General features: G+C 40.3%; 1 protein-coding gene across 4 annotated transcripts in view; it reads left to right on the forward strand.

Moving 5' to 3' along the window:
- MPPED2 (metallophosphoesterase domain containing 2) overlaps positions 1-15,190 on the forward strand; it is a 127,241-nt gene that overhangs the window by 77,105 nt on the left and 34,946 nt on the right. For all 4 annotated transcript variants that reach the window (XM_027735720.2, XM_027735723.2, XM_039390480.1 and 1 more), the window contains one exon: positions 2,060-2,285. In XM_027735720.2, the coding sequence (XP_027591521.1) occupies positions 2,060-2,285 (226 nt within the window). The remainder of the gene's footprint in view (positions 1-2,059; positions 2,286-15,190) is intronic.

Raw genomic sequence — 15,190 nt, forward strand, 5'->3', positions numbered from 1 at the left:
GTTTTCAAGTCTATCAAAATAAATGAGAGGAAGTGTAAAGCTCGGACATGTATCCAGTAAGATGAAAAGTTTTCTCTGCTAAAACAGGCAAATGTTGATAACTTGGCAGATACCTGAATTTAACTGCTCCATCCTACTTCTCTGATAATATTATCACATCTAGTTTGTTTGGGGAGATTGATAGTTATGACAAGTGTATCAAATTTCATGCTGGTGGTATCTTTTATGTTTCCTGGGAGAGAAGAAAATAGCAATTCTATCTTGTGCCCAGGAGTCACAGAGAGCAGGAATTGTAGGTACCTGCCACATCGAGTTTTTAAATAGAAATGAATTGCAGAGCTGCACGTAGCACAGATGGGGAAGAGGAGGGAAGAGGGAAAAGAGTGAGGCAAAACCTGTAGAGGAGCATTTATTGCATCTCCCCAGATTTTATTCTAAAGCAGCACTGCAGAGAGTTAAGTGTATGTACAATCTGTATTTTGTTCAGACGTGAGGTGTCTGTGAAAAAGTCTGCATGGTTCTTTCAGGGGATTTGTATCTTTTTGGTTTTCTATCCAGAATTAACTAATTTTGCTAAAATGATATTTGTATACATACCTTGTGTAATTCCTGTTTCTGTGCTGTAAATATTGAAAAGCAGAGGGTTTTGGCTGGTTCCCTGTGAGTCTTATTTATGGGAAGGTTAATCTTGTTATATATACTTGCAGCTTTACTTTGAAACTTACTTTAAAAAAACCCAAACAGTTTTAAAAGTTAAAAGGCAAGTTTTTAAACTAGCAAGGCCTCTTCTATTCAAGAGAACTGTATGCACAAGAAATGTATGACATCTGATTTTGTCTTCCTTGGGACAGATGTTGTGAGTCCCCAAGGTGGAAGATGGACCCATAGATTTCCACAGATATTTTGCTGCCTTTATGGGAAAAAACCCAAGACAAACCCCTCAAAACACCAGCACAACAAACCCAACCTTTTCTAAATGATTATTAGGAGTAAACACCAAAATCACTGATTTGGTATGAGACTGGGAAATCAAGCTTATGGTGAAGGCAGTAGAAGTTAGCTTTGATGCAAACTTAGGTGCGATTTTTGGCAAGTCATAATGGGACAGATTTTGTAAAAGAACCTAACTTCTGTGAAGACATCACAGTATGGGACTATATTTTTAAGGGAGCTCAGCAGCCAGTATGTTTATTTGGAAAACCTGGCAGTGATTGCTGGTACCAAGTGCTTGAAAATCTGTTTCTGAACTCCAACAATCTGGCTCTCTGGGCATGAGCCTCCTTCCAAACAGTGGTATCAGTTGCCCTGCACTGAGGTGAGCAAACCTGCATTCTTTACCTCTGACTCTCATGGTAAATGAATTAACCACATTTCCTTTTTCCTGCTGTGTTGTATTTGGCTGTTTTATGGTTTCTTCTACTCGTGTACGTCTTACAGAAACGAGATGCTGCTTTAACATAATAGCAATAATAATAACGTGAAAGTACATTGGAAATGAATTGATGCTTTGGAGGACAGACTAGGTGTGGAATAAATGCCACTGGGACACAAATTAATCCAAATAACAGCATACTCTAAAAAAACAACAGCACCAGCAGTCTAATTCAGTACCTTCAGGACACACTGGTGAGGTATCCTGCGGGCTCTGGTCACCTGCCCACTGGGACAGCCACCTATCTCACTGCAGGGCACTCCTGGGGACAGGGACTGGGGGCTGCTGACCCTGACCCAGTCCCACGTCAGATTTTAGGCGAATCTTCATTCAGCAGTGGTGGTTTACGCCACCGTTGGAGCTGGTTTGTTGCCTACCAGCTTGTTTTGTTTAACTCTGCGGTGCAGGCCCTTTATTATGACATTGCTTCGTGTGACGTTCCTTTACGTTTTAACACAGTTCCATTGAGTGGAGGAGAAGCAGCTTTAAAGCCTTGTGCTCGACATGGAGGTGCACACAGACCTCGGGTGTTTGGTTCTGTCACTGCTGGCTGTCTACTTATTGTGCTGGCATTGCTGGGTGTGGGAGGAAAATGTGCTAATTAAGTCCTCTTTTTTGTTATTTCAGGAAACCTACCATATGAATATAAAATAGTGATTGCTGGGAATCATGAACTGACATTTGATAAGGAATTCATGGCAGACCTTGTTAAACAAGATTACTACCGCTTTCCCTCTGTGTCCAAATTGAAACCAGAGGACTTTGACAATGTTCAGTCACTCCTGACAAATAGTATTTACTTACAAGATTCAGAGGTAACAGTTAAAGGATTCCGAATATATGGTGCCCCATGGTAAGTCTCAATTTAAACTTTCTTTGCTGTTTATTACTTGAACCACAGCAGGAATTGTTCCTGTTGAACATGCATGAAGCTGCTTTGTTGCATTGCCCTGCAGAACAGTATCAAACTTGGCTGTAAACCACCCTGAAATAGTTTCTTTTTTTTTCTCCTTTTTTTTTTTTTTGTGTGTGTGTGTATAAATAATCTCTATTTAGCCATGTGTGTGAAATAAGACAAAAGGAACTGTGACTATTCCTACCTGCTGAATGGACTCAATGCCCACCCTGTGCTCGTGGATTTAACTGCAGTGGCATCTGAGTATGTATTAGGGAAGCTCCATTATATTCTGTGCTGTTGGGGTATTTATGTCTACTATGCTAATAGATTAGTGTGGTAGAATTTAACTCCCACACAGCACAAGGTACAAGGCAGCAGGTGCTTTTAAGCCCTATTTTTTGATCAGTTCCAGGCATTGTTTTCTTTTCCTTGTAAAGTTGTGATAGCAAAATTTCAAGCCAGTTTTGGTGTCATTCCATCCATGTGTCAAGCATGTCACGCAGGAAAAAATTGCTGTCCCATTTTGTACTAAGGAGATTCTTCCTTGTGTTTTCTACATGCCATTTAACTGTGATGCCTGACATCTTTCTGTGTAGTCTTGGGTAGCACTTGTTTAAAATTCTCATGCTAACAACAGCCACAGTCCTTTCAGGCTTTACCAGAAACCTGAACTTGAGTGATGGTGATAATCATTCCGCTGCTTGGCATTCTCAATTGTCAGCTGAAGTACTGAGATGCTAATTTATGCACACCTATAAGAAGGGTTTATTATAAGCTTATAACTTATTTTTGATGTCAGCCTTGCTTTAAAGGTGAAAGCAGGAGAGGAAGGAGGAATGACAGGAGTTGAACCAAGAAATGGGGCAAACCTATACATATATTAGAAATTTTCCCCTTCATCTCATCTCTGTTGTCTTGGCCTGCAGATTCATGTAACACCACACACATTGATGCTTCTGACAGTGCTTTTTTCTGGTCATATTGTGTGCATTAGTGCTGGCTAGAAAACTGATCTAGCTCTGTGTCTCACATTCTTGACTTGAGCTACTAATTTTTTAATTTAAGTTGTAGCCTTTAGCTAGCAGTTTAAATCAGCCTGACACTGGTTAGCTAAAAAAAAAAAAAGTAATGCTCTAAATCCTGCATTATCAGCAAATTGGGAAAGATGATCTTAATTCAGGTTAAGAATCATCTCCTCAAGACATTTTGAAGTAATTTTTTTTTTTTTTTTGGTAATATCAGCACAGAAGGCAGGGCACATAAGGCCTTGGGTAGAGTGAGGTGGATTTGAGGCTTGCTGCAAGGTAAGGAGCTGAGGAGGGTTAGGTGCTAAGATTAAGAGTGTTCAGCCTCTTTTGTATGTATGTCTCAGACTCAGAGGGCTTCTGCAGCCATCCAGTGATTAGGAAGTGTAGGCATCTTTTAAAATTTATTTGGGTCAGATTTACCTGAACTCAGCTTGCTTACAGCACTGCTGGAGAGATCTGGAGAACGCAGAATCCCCGTCTGGGGAAGAGAGAGTTTGGTATTCTGAAATGGAGAACTGTGTGACATGCCTTTACATTTACATTTATATGCACAGGCAATATGTAGTGCTCCTTTTTGTCCTCTTATGCTTCCCAAATCTACAATGGAAATCTGTCACCCTTTTGCCTCCAGCTGCATTTAGAAGTTCTTTCAATTTGCAGGTGTACACATGGATTTAGAATGTTTGTTCTGAGATATTAAGGGACATCGCATCAAGGTACTGAGTTGTTTTAGCCGTAAAAAGTGAATGGCATATGCATTCTGACCTAGTCATGGAAGACAAACCTGAATTATTCTTTCCTATAATCCATTGATAACTGGATTTTTCTGATTAGTGATGCATGACAAATGCAGCTAGATTGCTGGAAATGCACACTGAGCTCCAACCAAGTGCGGATTTCTCTCTCGAAGGATGTTTCGTTTGTGTTCAGCTGTGAAAAACTGTTGTCAAAGCATGTTTTGAGCAACTGTTGGTGTGGAATTGAGGCTACTGTTTTCATCAGAGCTGTTTAGATCAATCAGCCAGTTTGTGTTCAGAGCATAAAGATGTAGTATTGTCTATACATTCTCTCTCCTTTTTTTCTTTTTTCTTTTTTTTTTTTTTTAAATAATGACGGTTCCTAGAAAATGTGAAAATTCAACCAGATTTTTGCATTTTTAGCTGGTGTTTGAGAGGAAGGAAAAAGTCACATCAGGTATTAGAAAAACCTGCTCTAATTCTATTCTGTGCCTGGAAACTGAGATAGAATGATCAGACAAGCCTGTTAGCACTTCTTAAATTTTATTCTCTTTCCCCTCCAATCACATCTCTCCCTACTTCTATACATCTTCAGACTACCCCAAAGGAAGAGAATTTGTGGGGGTTTGTGTGTATTTATGGGCTCCTTACCTCAATTAGTTCTGTCACAGAAATGGAACACTGGTCATTAACCCAGAAGATGCACCAACCCTAAAACGAGATAAGTTGGCGTGTTCAATTTATGTGCAGTTTTGTAAGTATTTCCAGAGGGGAAAAAAAAAAAATTCTCATTTGCTGATAAAGCTACTGGTTTTAATTTAAAAAAGAGGGATCAAACCAAGAATAACAGATGTGATTCTGGAGGTTTCAGCCTGTCAGGGGTTTCTAAGAAGTAATTGCCAGAGTACTGGGAAGGCTGGCTATAAGTAATCTATCTAGAAAATGTAAATTGCCAACTCAGTGTAACTACAGAAAAGAAATATCAGTCCATATTCATTACATGTTATTACTCGTGGTACATCTGAAAGCTTTCTAAAGACCTCAGAGAATTCAAGTAGTGCCTCCTAACTTACAATTTAGCAGAATTTGTGTGTAAAAAATAACTTACAATACACGGGAGCTTTCATGTGTATTTGCAATTGGAATGTGCAGTGGTGCATAACAACAGCCTCTAAGGAGCAGAAAATTTGAATTTAGCCCTATGGTTCTGAGAGTATTTAATGGCATTAGCTGGAAGGAAGTTGAAAAGAAGAGTATCAGCCCCTAAAAGAGAAAAGTGCCAGGGTGGGACATAAATCGCATTCAGAGCTCTGTTCATTTTCAGAGGTGAAGAATGTAACTGACATTTTCACACCTTAAATAGGAGATTCTTTGATGTACCTTGAAGGAGCAAAATGGCTGAAGATTTTCCATTTGGTCTATAGATAACAATCCACAAAAACATTCCCCTCCTTTCTCTTCCTTCTGACTTTGTGCTATGAACCTGCCTTGTTTGGTGGGGAAATAATTGATAGTTTATGCAGTCAAAACTCTTAAAGATTCCAACGCAAATATTTTCTTCTTGGGAAATTTGAGATTGAGGCTACTTATTAAACAGGACAGAAAAATACAAACAGTGATGGATATATGAAAATTTAAATTTTAAAATTGCCTTTGTGAAGTAAGTGTGAGCACAAGTCATACTGATGTATCTGTGAAAGAGTAAGGAGAGACAGTCTGTTTTTACTGCAGCTTCGGGTGCTGAATATGCATAAGTGAATAAGTTTTATTTAAATTCAAATGTTATTTTAAAATATGTCTGAGTTTTTTAGATTATATTTGAAATTGTTCATCCATGCTAAGCACTGAATTCACTATAGTATGCTGTAGACATTTGGATACAAATATTCTCACAATGTCTGTTTTCTAATGAAGCTTTAAAAGCATTCAAACCACCAGAGAACTGCAGTTAACTGGAGCCAGAATTTGTTTAAACCACATTTTGACAGAAACAATTGTTCAGGGAGAATGTTTTCCGCTGTTTTATTTTGTTCTGTTGATCAGCTCTACAGGTAGCTTTTTTTTTATTATTTTATTGTTTGAAAGAGAAAAATAGTTAAAAAGTATTCCGATGAAGTTTATTTTGTGTGCAGAGAAATTTATAGCAGTTAATTTTATGAATACTGAGGCAATAGGCTTATTTATGGATTTTAAATTCTGTTATGCATAAAAATGTCAAAAAATGTCAAAAGCTGTAAGTATAAAATAATCTCTCTAATAAAGCAATACTTTACGTAATTTTTAGCTACGAAAATATATAAGCAAATGTCACCCATATCTAGCAGAAAGAAAAGTAAAGCTAAATATCTGGGACTTTCAGGCTATATATTTGTTTAGATAACTGTAGCTAGATGTATCTTTTTGAGGGAAAAATGTGTAGTATAAAAGCTAATTCAATATAAATCAATGCATGTTAATGGTTAACGGAATCAACTTTATGGGAATAACTGAAAAGCACCACAAAGGTAAGAGATGACAATCGATTATTTAAATAATGACTGAAATCTGTGATTTGCATCATTGTGATGAAAATCAATTCATCCTGAATGGAGCTGGGAGTAAAGCTCTTCCCTCCTGACAGGAACAGCAGCATTGTTCAGCAATATCCTGCACGTTTGTCAAGTTGTAGCTTGTTCAGGTCTCAAGAACAGAAGCACATAGCTGGCCTCCCAGTTGCTTTTAATGAATACTAGTGGGTTTTTCCTATGTCCAAGAATTTGATCTGTAGGGTGATCCAGAGGTCAAGAACAAACGGCTCACTATCACTCACCTCTGCGAAGCCAAGGCTTTCATTTGCTTTTTTTAGTAACTCTAGAGGAAGTGCCTTAACTCTTTTTCAGAAGCAAAATTTTAATTGGCATAGATAATGCAACCTTAAGAAAGTCGAGACAGCTTCAGCCATCTCCTTTAAAAACAATGTTTTGTGCGGTCTTTTCCTTTTCTTTTTAGACCTGTGTTAACTTTGGGGGTCTCATCAAATGGTTTTACATCAGTTTGAAATTATTTTTCTTACTCTGTTTCTTTCTCCGCTTCATTTGCAGTCGTATTTTAGTAGCTCTAAGTTAGTACCTCTGCCTTGTTCTGATCAGTGTTTTCAGACCCTCAGTTTATCCTGTCAGAAAAGTGTCAGAGGTGGTTTTTTTTTTTCTTTCCAATTATAAGTTTTGTAATGCATCATGGATTTTGCTGACAGTCTTCAAGTTCTTGAAATAGCAAGCAAATTAACAGCAGATATTGAGCGTGAGGACTGGAAAACCAATTGGCAACTCACATGATGGGATTCAGATACACCGATGGGTTGGAATGGATCTCATTTCTTTTATTTTCATAGTCTTAGTTGGCAATTAGCTTGTGCCTAAAAAAAGAAGAAATAGAAATCAGACTACTCAGCAATAAAGTTCTTCTTTGCTATTTAGTAGAGAGGAAACCAGGGGAGACTGGACAGGGCTGTTGGTGTTGTACCAGTTTTTCAGGAATTCTGGCTTTCATGCACTGGAAGTCAGCAACTGAGAAAATTATTGGCAAAGACTGAAGTCTCCTGTCTGTATGTTAAACAAACACACCACCACTGCAGTGTGGTTGTGTTTAAAGGTGCAGGCTTCTGTTTCATTTTTCTTGGCATTTGTCCTCCAGGTCTCTCCATTTAGGATTGAAGAATGAATTCCCCCCCCGGTGTAGAATTGCAGCGGTTTGTTTACATTTTTTGCCTTGATAGGAATGTCACTGATTTTAATTTGGTCTCCTTGATATCAGATTCACTTCCAAGTAAAAAAACTGTCCTGTTTACTTTCTTTTTTTCTTCTTCTTATTTTTTTTTAAATTAATGTTTGTAATTTTAAATATATTAGCTCATAGGTAATTTTTAATACTGTGATGCAAGCCTCTCCTAGCTAATTCTTTGGAAAGCTCTGTATCCTGCACAGATCATGAAGTCTTAACCTTTTCTTCGGGCTTGACTTCAGCAGAAATAAGAACTTTAGAGTATTCATTACTAGTGTAACACACAAACTGCGCCTGTTAGTGGGAGGAATTCTAGCCAGTTAAAACAGACACAAAATGGTGGCTCTCCTAACTCTTTCTAATCTTTCCCAGGGTGGAAACAAGGAATTTGAATTCCTTCAGAGCAGTACCGAACAAATGATTGTGGGAATCTGCTCTGGCTCTCTAATTCCTGCTCCGTTTTCCTGGAGTTCAGTAGGTGCTGGGCAAAAAAGCAGAGGCAGGATGAGTGTGAGCTGTGGTGTTTTGGGGCTGATTATGGTGGTCTCCTGCTCGTAGGTTGAAGTGTGATTTGCTCAGCAACAAGGTCATTTCGATGCCCGAGCTGTGCATACAAAGCTCAAAAGTTGGGCTTATACTTGTAGTTTTGCTTTGGTTTTGTGTGTTTTTACTTGCCAGCTCTTCAGGAACAAGGAGTTTTTGCTTTCCTTCTGCTGAACGCTGGAATAACAGAGTGATCACTGTGGCATTTGTGTGCGTGGAGCAGACTGAAAGCATTCACACCCAGCCAGGAGTTAGGAATGGTAGGGATTAGCTTGAATACTACAAAACTGAAATTTTCAAATTAACCCCAATGTGGAGATAGGCTGTTCTGTACCGGGTTGGACTCAGTGCTGTGTGTTGATGCTCGCTTGAATAAATTCTTCTGTGCAGCTTCTGCACTTCAGGACTCCTGTTTTTCCATTTCCTTCCACCTGCATGTGCACCATACCTCTTTGTGGTGGCCTAGTACAGAAGGGAAGAAAGACAAAGCTGAAAATACCATGCTGTTAAGGTTAACTGAAAAATTACTTCGCTCTAGGACAACCACGTTCCCAGTAGCAGAGTGGAGGAGTAAGAGAGGGGCTTCAGCTTTGGCGAGCTGACGTCAGAATGGATTTTGCATTGGATGGTGCTCTTCAGTCCTCATTACTTTCTTTGCTTCATTTCCCCTATGCCCTAAGCAAGAAGAATTAGGGAGCAGGTGGATGCTTTGAGTGACAGGCAAAGAGCCTGTTGGAGGATGGGTGGGTGGGTGCAAACCAGGGCCTGGCTGCTGGAGCACAGAGCAGGAGGAGGTTCAGGGCTCTCTGGAGGAGCTGGTGAGCCAGAGCAACCAGGACTCCAGTGAGGAACTAAGTGTCACACCAAGACTTTACTGTATGGGTAGGGAGATTATGTGAGGGCTGTGTCTCTGGAAGGGTGAGGACCATCCAGTGTGTGTTGGGTCTGGCTGAGATGCAGTTCATTTTCCACACAGCAGCCCTCACAGTGCTGTGCTCTGCACTGGTAGCTGGAAAGGTGTTGATAACACACCACAGTGTTTTGGCTACTGCTGAGCGGAGCTGGCACAGCATCAGCACAGTTTTCTCCAACATTTCAGCCCCAGTCAGTAGGCTGGGTGTGGGCAAGATCCTGGGAAGGGACACAGCTAAGCCAGCTGACCCAGACTGACCAGAGGGATGTTCCATACCATATGTGGTCAGCTCAGATACAAAAGTTAAGAAAAGGAGGAGGGGGTCATTTGTTATTTACAACATTTGCCCTGCTTCCTGGGAGGTGGCTGAACATCACTTGCTGGTGGGAAGTAGAGAATAGTTATTTTTTCCCCTCTGTGCTTATGGTGCGTGCACACACTTTTTCTTTTGCTTTATTAAACTGCCTTATCTCAACTTACAAGTAATTTTCCATCTTTTTCTGTCCCCTGTCCAGCTGAGAAGGGGGACTGATAGAGCAACTCGGTGGGCACCTGGTGCATGAACATGTGTGTGTGTTTCCAGCAGGATATTGAGATCAAACAACACATCAATGCATTTGTTGGGGAGTTAGCAGCAGTGCTGCCAGTTTAAAATGCATTGATCATTTCTAAGTCAGGGGTTGACCCTGAGTGAGAAGAGAGTACACAGGCTGATACCTTCACAGGGCGAGTGTCAAGGCTCACTGGGAAAATGTTGTGAAACTGCCCCACTTCAGCCCCTAAGGGTGCCAACTGTGGGACCTGGCTGGTTTCACTGACTCTGTGAGATGGATAGTAAGCTTGGATTAAATTATATAATTATCAGTTCCGTACAGATCTACATATTTTCAGCTTTGCTGGGTTAATTGGAAAAAGAAGGATACTTCCAAGTGCCTTTACAAGGTGCGGTGAAATGACTGAGATTGGGGTGGAGGGGTGACAGGGAAGAAGGTGGTTGTGCTTGTCCTGGGTACTGTCAGGGAAACAGATGTAGTCTACAGGTGCTTTGCTTCACAGTTCATCTATTCAGGACAAGCAGGAAAAAAGGTGGAAGAACTTAAATCAGTTCAGGTAGGGTTGACAATAAAACTCATGTGATGTGACGGTGATAAAATGCAATAGAAAGGGAGAAGCAATTATATTTGAAAAGCTGGATTTTGTTTTAATCCAAAAGTAAGTCAAATAGTAAGTGACTAGATTTTGTTAGCTACCAGTGAAGGGAAGGATTTCTTACGACTGACTTCAAGATGATTTGGGTGGTATTTATCTAATACTTATTGATCAGGATGCTAACTTTACCTTGATATGTGTATAAAATGCTTAAAGTAATTCACAGAGGCTATGAAATAAAGCAAAAATTGCACATGCACTTCAAATAAGAGACCACTGATCGTGAATCTGAGCATAAACATAAAGGTCAAGAGTGACAACTGCATTCATCAGATTTTCATGAGAATCTGTTCAGTAGAATAGATCTGGCACCTCATTTCAGAGGTGGTCAACACTCACGGATTCAGCTGAAAATCACTGAGACTTTTGGGTATTCATAACCACCACTAAAATGCTCAGATTCTGGTCTATATTATGGTTTGTGTACATCTAAAATGTGAGGGTTGCTGACATTTCTAACTCTGCTAGTTAAATGGAAAAGTCTCAGTGTTGCTGAGAGCCATGTTTGTGTATGTGCACGCAGAGAAGGCTTTAGCAGTGGTTTACAAGCAGGAAGATGCCAACAGCTTATCACTGTGCCTTCACAGCTGTACCAGAGTTGCACACACCCTGGAGCGAGTACAGAAGGCCTCACAAGCCACAACGCCCTCCTACCTCCTCTGTTAATTTTGCACAGACAAGGATATAATAATAATTTTTACAATCTGTGTGCACAGTGTACATGGGAGAAGGTATTGGGAGTTACTCCATTCTGCGTTCTTCAGCACGTTAAATGAACACTAAACACAGTACTCCTTAATAGATGTGCAGCTTAGCTGTTTGTCTTACATGCTGACACGTGTACTGTGCTTGGAAACCCTGTGCCTATGGCTGCTTTGACAAAGGAAATCGCGCTGCCGCGAAAACGATCTTGCGATGATTTGAAATCATCTGACAACTGTGCCATCGTAATTCATTTTGCAAGTAATGTGAGAACTTGAGTATTGTATTTGCAGATCTGCCAGCCAGTCTCCCCTCTGCTTCTAGAGAGCTCTCCCCTTCAGTTTTGCTGCTTTGGCAGCATTTGCAGGATGGGTAGAGCTGACAAAGAAGGTTGTGTGGTCTGGTTCTTCAAAAAGCCAGTTTCTTTCTGTGCATAGGTGAATCAGTGTGTTTTACTGAAAAAAAGCTGATATTTGCAGCTGCTAAGTGTATTGCTCTCTTGAGTCAGGTTTATGGGTTTGTACCTTGGGAATGTATTTACAGATTGTGTCTTGCCTCAAACTTTATATAAGGAAGCTTTATGTAAGAAAGAAGGCTGTCTTTCAGTCTCCTTTTCCTGGCACAGATTTTAATGCATCTTGTTTTCAAAACTGGGAATGTAATAAACTTCAAGAAAGGTGTTCTCTTTAACACCTCTCTGGGTGTTCCATCTGGGCTGCTTGGGACACTTCCATGGCCTGCACTGCAAGGAAAAGGAGGAGCAAGGAAAACTGAGTGCTAGTCTGAAAGCTGTAGTCCTAAAGTGTTCCTAATTTTAATATGGATACACTGTAATTTCCAGGGTTATGGGTGCCTGAATTTGGTTTTTCGGTTCTTAGTAGGTTTGTCTCCCTCTTCTGTTTATGAATATAACAAAAGTTTTGTATTTCTTGATAAACGTGTAAAGTGCCATTTTAAGGAAGATTGTCTTCCATTGCCTAGCCTGAGGATCCTTTTTTATAAATTCCTAGATTTATACGGTTCAAGAGCTTATGTTCTTGTATGTATAGCATTGACAGAGGTGGAAATTTTGGAAAAGCTAGGAATTGTGAGAGTATTTTTATATATAAATATGTATATGTATATAAAATATATACATTTAATATATAAACAAAGTAGAAATCACTCTGCAAATGTTTAATGTGTTTGTAGATAAAAAGATACTTTCTCTCATAAAATAAGAAATCCATCCTTCCTGAAGTCAGAAGGACTTCAGTTCATTCAGGATTTTGGAGAGCAGATTGCACGTGTTTAATGAAGAGCTGGCTCTGGGTGATACCTGCAGTTGTTCTTGAACTTTGAAGCAGGTACAGGCACAGCATTTTGTGTTGCCATTATCTTGCCTACATTCTGTTATGGCCCATCAAAATGAATACTTTCAAAAGCAGAGAAGGAATTTTCCTCAGAGGCATGAAAAGGTTCCATCATTTTCCACACGGAACTTGTGCAGGCACTGCACGTAGTTCAGGCACAGCTTTAAATCGTTGCTGAACAATTAGGTAATGAAAAAGTGTACATTATTTTGCATTTCATTTCAAAGGGATTTATTTGTAGGACTTATCTCTGGCTGAGTACCTTTTTCTCAAGCAGTGGAATCCTGCTCAGGACCAGCAAAATCTGCTGGCTGGGATGGTGCAGCAGGAGCAGCAGCACATCTCCTGGCAGAGTCAGATGGGGTATGTGGGATTTCTGCTGGGTTGTAGTATCCACTACCATATTGCAGTGTTTTGAGTAACAGTCATTCATTATGTTCCAATGTTGTATTTGCTGATCCTCATAGGTATAACTGAAAAGGATGGTTCCTGCAAACTTTAACATCACCTAATACCAACAGAAACTTAAGTGGTACTGAAAGAATGATATGAAAGTGTGATTTGTTTCAGAGAAGGGTTTTGCTGTTGTTGTTTTGTGAATTTTGGAGATAAAATATTCAGAGATACAGAGACCTATTGTCCATCTGGAAATGAGCTGCTTTAGCCCAGAAGAGCGAGACCTCACTGTAAGGATGTGTCTTTAGCTGATAATTACTAGCAGTCAATCTGCCTGGAATGCACACCTTTTCTTATTTATATTCCAGTCCTGTAACCTTCCCTATTCTCTTGTGCCTTTGTTCTATTAATCTACAAAACAGGGCTCGACTTGTGATTAGTCCTCAGAGGTTGTTTCTATTAATCAGGCTGCAAAACAGGCCTACTTGGATGTTCTGTTGCAAGTGCCTTAATGTGCTTTCCTCATCAGCCCACAGCACAGAGCTGCTGGGGTTGTCTAAATGGCAGTGAAATCAGTGAGGTGTCTGCTGCACTTTCTTTGTGTTTACATCTTGATCGTGTTGCTGTGGGGTGGGGAAAATACACAGAGGAAAATAATTGCAGTCCTGTAGAAAATGGCTGAAGTAAGTGACATTTGGCTTTGTGTTGGTAGAGAGTGAATGTGCAGCTGCAGGACGGGTCCTGTCGCAGCAGAACCGCTGGTTACCTGCGTTCTGAATGTGAAGAACCTCCCCATCTTTAAATATCAGGACTAAAATTCAAGCTCTGCTCACAGATGGGGCTAAGTTTTAAACTCTTTTTTAGAATTTTGAAGATAAGTCTATCCCCATAACGTTCAGAGGGTCACTTAAGATAGTGCATATTTTCCTGCAGTAAGTAGAAAGCCAGGCGTAGTTCTGCTGATGGGAATATAACAAAAGAATAATCTAAGAGTTGGTTTAATAGAAACAAAAAAAAAACCCCACAAACTGAACTGTTCTGTAACACTTCAATTATTAGAACTTATAATAAAATTTGAACAATAAACAGCATGTGTAGTGAGAAAATAATGTAGTTTCACTAAAGAAGAAATTGCTAACTATAAAAGTGTAATGATTTATGCTTCTAATTAAATACAGTATTTCTTCCCTGTAGGAGGAAAGCATGTATTTTAAAATGCATCGAAAGAAACAAACCAGACCCCCAGTTATTTTTTTCTGTATTGTTCCTTTGGCTTTATTTTTATTTTTTTAAAAAGTTTTTGTTATGTTGATGGTGTATCTCTTTGCCAGCTCAATAAAGTCTGTCACTGAACTAAAGAACTCAGGCTGCTGGCTGGAAAAAAACGCTGGCCCCAAGGCAGCAGGGTTTGTCTCAGCTGCTCTGCTCGCCTCTCACTGTGGTCATGTCCATTTTTCCTGTACTCCCCATAGCACAGGCAATAATTTCCCTAGTGCACAAGCTGAAATGACCAGCCTTTGCAAAACTGGCCCAGTCTGGATGTCCAGCAGCACCTGCACCTGAATTCTTGTTGGCTGCGCTCAGAACTGGTCCCGTACGGTTTCATGCCATCGTCTGGCTGCCGGTTTGAAAGGCTCTGTGCTGCCTCCCCCCCCAGCTACAAACTGCTTGGTTAGGCTGTGGCTTGTCCAGTCTGACCTTTTGTGGCCTAAAGAGCAGATTTAAGTGCTGGCATGACGCCTCCCTCCCTCGGCCACAGAGTGGTTGTGCTGGATCGCTGACAGGATCCCGATGGAAACAGCCAAGGGAGCGGCTCATGCTGCTTGTTCCACAGCAGTTCAGGAGAAGGGGTTCCCAAACGTGTTGTGCCTTGTGAATTCACCATGCCCATCCTTTACTGTGTGTGGGGAGCTGGGATTTTGGTGTAGCACCACCTTCTCCCTGCAGCAAACCCGAGGTGTTGCAGAGGGCTGACCAGCAGAAGGTGTCATGCAGTAAAGCCATTGTCCAGAGACTTCCAGCACAGTAATAACAGTCACTTAAACAAATTACTAATAGTCTGTACAGTCCAAGGTGATTTTTTTTTCTCCAATTCTAACCATAGTCGGAAAACACTGTTTCAAAGCCCCCGCTGTGAAATTTTACATATATTGTTCTTAATAGGAATACAAGAGAAATAGGTGCTCTAGCGTGGTTTTCTCTAGTCTGCTTTGGGTAATTT

Source organism: Pipra filicauda, unplaced genomic scaffold (assembly GCF_003945595.2).
Source record: "Pipra filicauda isolate LSUMZ 115617 unplaced genomic scaffold, ASM394559v2 scaffold82_size2718185_pilon, whole genome shotgun sequence".
Taxonomy (NCBI): domain Eukaryota; kingdom Metazoa; phylum Chordata; class Aves; order Passeriformes; family Pipridae; genus Pipra; species Pipra filicauda.